We start from the raw sequence: 2,648 nt of genomic DNA on the forward strand, positions 1-2,648 counted from the left end.
TACTTCCATGTCATAAAGGCTTAGTCATGTCTCTTGACCAAGCAATGAGCTGGTGCCCTGACAATATGCTAATGTGGAAAGAGCAACTACCCTTTCTTCATATCAAGCCCAGCAAAATCCCCACTCACTTGAGATGATGGACATCTTCCATGGAAGGACATATCATGAACTGTGCAAACACTATATTTCTGTCAATGGGAAGACCTTGAAGATGAAATATTTTGATGCACCACGAGACATAGCCTTAGGTTTGTCAACTGATGGTTTTGCCCCTTTCAAGGCCCAAGAACAACTGCGTGGCCAACAATCTTGATCAACTACAACCTGCCACCGCAAGACAGGACACACATAAAGAACTTGCTTCAAATTGGTTGCATCCCAGGACCCAAGATGGTCAAAGATCTCAATTTGTTCTACTTCCCCTTGGCAGAAGAGCTCATTCTCCTGGCCAAAGGTGTGAGGACCTATGATGCCTCGAAACATGAGTTCTTTACCTTGTGAGCACACCTGATCATGCTCTTTGGGGATATGCCAGCAGTCGCCAAGCTGATGCATAGGAAGGGACATGCTGGAAACCAGCCATGCAGATTTTGCAATATCAGTTCAGTCTGTGCAAATGGGCACAAAGGCATACCTCTCGACCAACAATCCTTTCATTCCTCTTCATCTACAGCTTCAGCCCAGTATGATCCACTGAATCTCCCTCTTTGCTCACACAACTCGATTCTCTGTGAGGCCAAATCAGTCATGCAGGCTGAGAGCCATGCTGAAGCAGAGCATTGTGCAAAGGCATCTGGAATCAATGGAATCAGCATCTGGCAACACTTCGGGAGCATCATCTGGCCAACCTCATTCCCTCTTGACTTCATGCACCTTGTTTTTGAGAATGTTGTACCCCTCCTCCTTGATCTTTGGCTTGGTGTGAGCAAACACTGTGTTGAGGGGGACACATTCACCTTACTGCATGCAATTTGGACCAACATTGCCAAGCAAGTTGCCAAAAGTGGGAACACCATTGCTGGTGCCTTTGGCCAACATGTCCCACATCTCCTGAACAAACAGCATGAGTTCACAGCAGAAGCATATATGCTATGGATTACCCAATTGGCACCTGTTGTCCTCTTGTGGCAGTTCACCAATGAAGCATATTACCACCACTTGGTCAAATTGTCTCATTTCATCAATGACTGCCTCAGTTTTTCCTATCACACTGGCTTCATGACCATGCTCTGCAAGTGTTTGGCCAAGTGGGTTCTTCAATATGAGCGATTGTACTACCAGGGCAGTACAGATCATGTCAGCCTGTGCCTGGTCACAGTTCATTCACTGCTGCACTTAGCAGATTGTGTGGAACGGACTGGTCCACTTTGGACAACATGGGCATTTCCTATGGAGCAATTTTGCAGTCAGCTACAATGTGCAGTGACAGGACATTTGAATCCTTACCCTGGAATTGACCGACACATCCTCCAACTCTGCCAGTGGGACATACTGAAGCTGAAGTACAAGCTGCATGGAATCAAATATGATCCTAGGAGGGAGGTAGATGAATTGCATCATATGATGGCACCAAAGTCTGAGCTGGAACTCAGCAAGGCCCTGGAAGAGAAGCTGGTCACATACCTCTCTGCTGTGTTTCATGTCAGAAAAACAGAGGCAAAGGATGCACTTCCAAAACATGTCACACAATGGGGCAAGTTGCAACTCTCTCTTGCAAGGGAGATACTGTGCATGCTGCTCAGGGACTGCGCACATGCCATAACAGAGACATGACCTACATATGGGTGAGTACCATTTTGTAGAATAGAATGACATATGACTGACCTGTCTAATTTGAGTACAAATCACCCAAGCATCCATCACTGTTCATCCTGTACAGCCAACTTCAGCATCTGATTGATTTGCCAATTTGAAATGTCCTTCTTGAGCTTGCATTCATAAAGTTCTGCAAGGCAGATACTGAAGCCCCACCATATGGCACAGCTCTGGTGTTCACAAGGTTGATGGCAATGCAAGTGCTTGACATCTTGGCCATCAAAGCTGTGGTGGGTTGTGTACAGGATAACCAAGGTCATTGGTGTATCATAGATTGCAAGCCACCTGTTGCAACAACAGAGTAAGGCCTTTGAGCTCAATCACATGGGGAAGCAGGTAGGATTAGGGGTGAGGGGCAGGGGAAGTGGGGCAGGGATGTGTTGAGGCACAGGATAGTATTACATATCATATGTATCAGTCCACAGGGCAATGCAGAGAATGATACATGAATATTGGCTGGTTACATTACTTGTGGGGGAGAATATCACAATCCTCAAGCTCTTGCTCTTTCTCCAGACAGTTTGCTTGCCTTCTGGCCTTTTGCTCAGCTGACCACTGCTTCAATGAGATAGTCCACTTTGGTGGCACCACTGCAGCTGCCACACTTGAGAGAGATAACTGCACAGCCACCATCTCCATGCCACAAGTGGGCTGTTGGATGTCCTCAAAGATGGGCAATATGCTTCTTTCCCCACCACTGTCCATGAAAGATTGGGGAATGCTCTCCTTTAGTGGAGGAGAGTGGGAGCTGGATCCTGATGGCATTGACAATTGAACCTCCAGATGCAAGGCACATTCCTTATTGGCAGCTCTAAGGGGCTGGGGGGGGGGGG

The 2,648-nt window shown here is 47.1% G+C and overlaps 2 protein-coding genes across 2 annotated transcripts; both read left to right on the plus strand.

The window, feature by feature from the left end:
• Nucleotides 1–501: 501 nt before the first annotated feature.
• On the plus strand, nt 502–1,272 carry DACRYDRAFT_30394 (uncharacterized protein; the record flags this gene model as incomplete). Its single annotated transcript, XM_040774338.1, has 1 exon — nt 502–1,272. A coding segment is annotated over one exon (771 nt), but the record flags the coding sequence as incomplete, so codon positions are not given.
• Nucleotides 1,273–1,326: 54 nt separating this feature from the next.
• Nucleotides 1,327–1,506, plus strand: DACRYDRAFT_26488 (uncharacterized protein; the record flags this gene model as incomplete). The annotated part of the gene is made up of 1 exon (XM_040774284.1): nt 1,327–1,506. A coding segment is annotated over one exon (180 nt), but the record flags the coding sequence as incomplete, so codon positions are not given.
• Between the last annotated feature and the right edge of the window lie 1,142 nt (nt 1,507–2,648).

Source organism: Dacryopinax primogenitus (genome assembly GCF_000292625.1).
Source record: "Dacryopinax primogenitus strain DJM-731 SS1 chromosome Unknown DACRYscaffold_57, whole genome shotgun sequence".
NCBI lineage: Eukaryota > Fungi > Basidiomycota > Dacrymycetes > Dacrymycetales > Dacrymycetaceae > Dacryopinax > Dacryopinax primogenitus.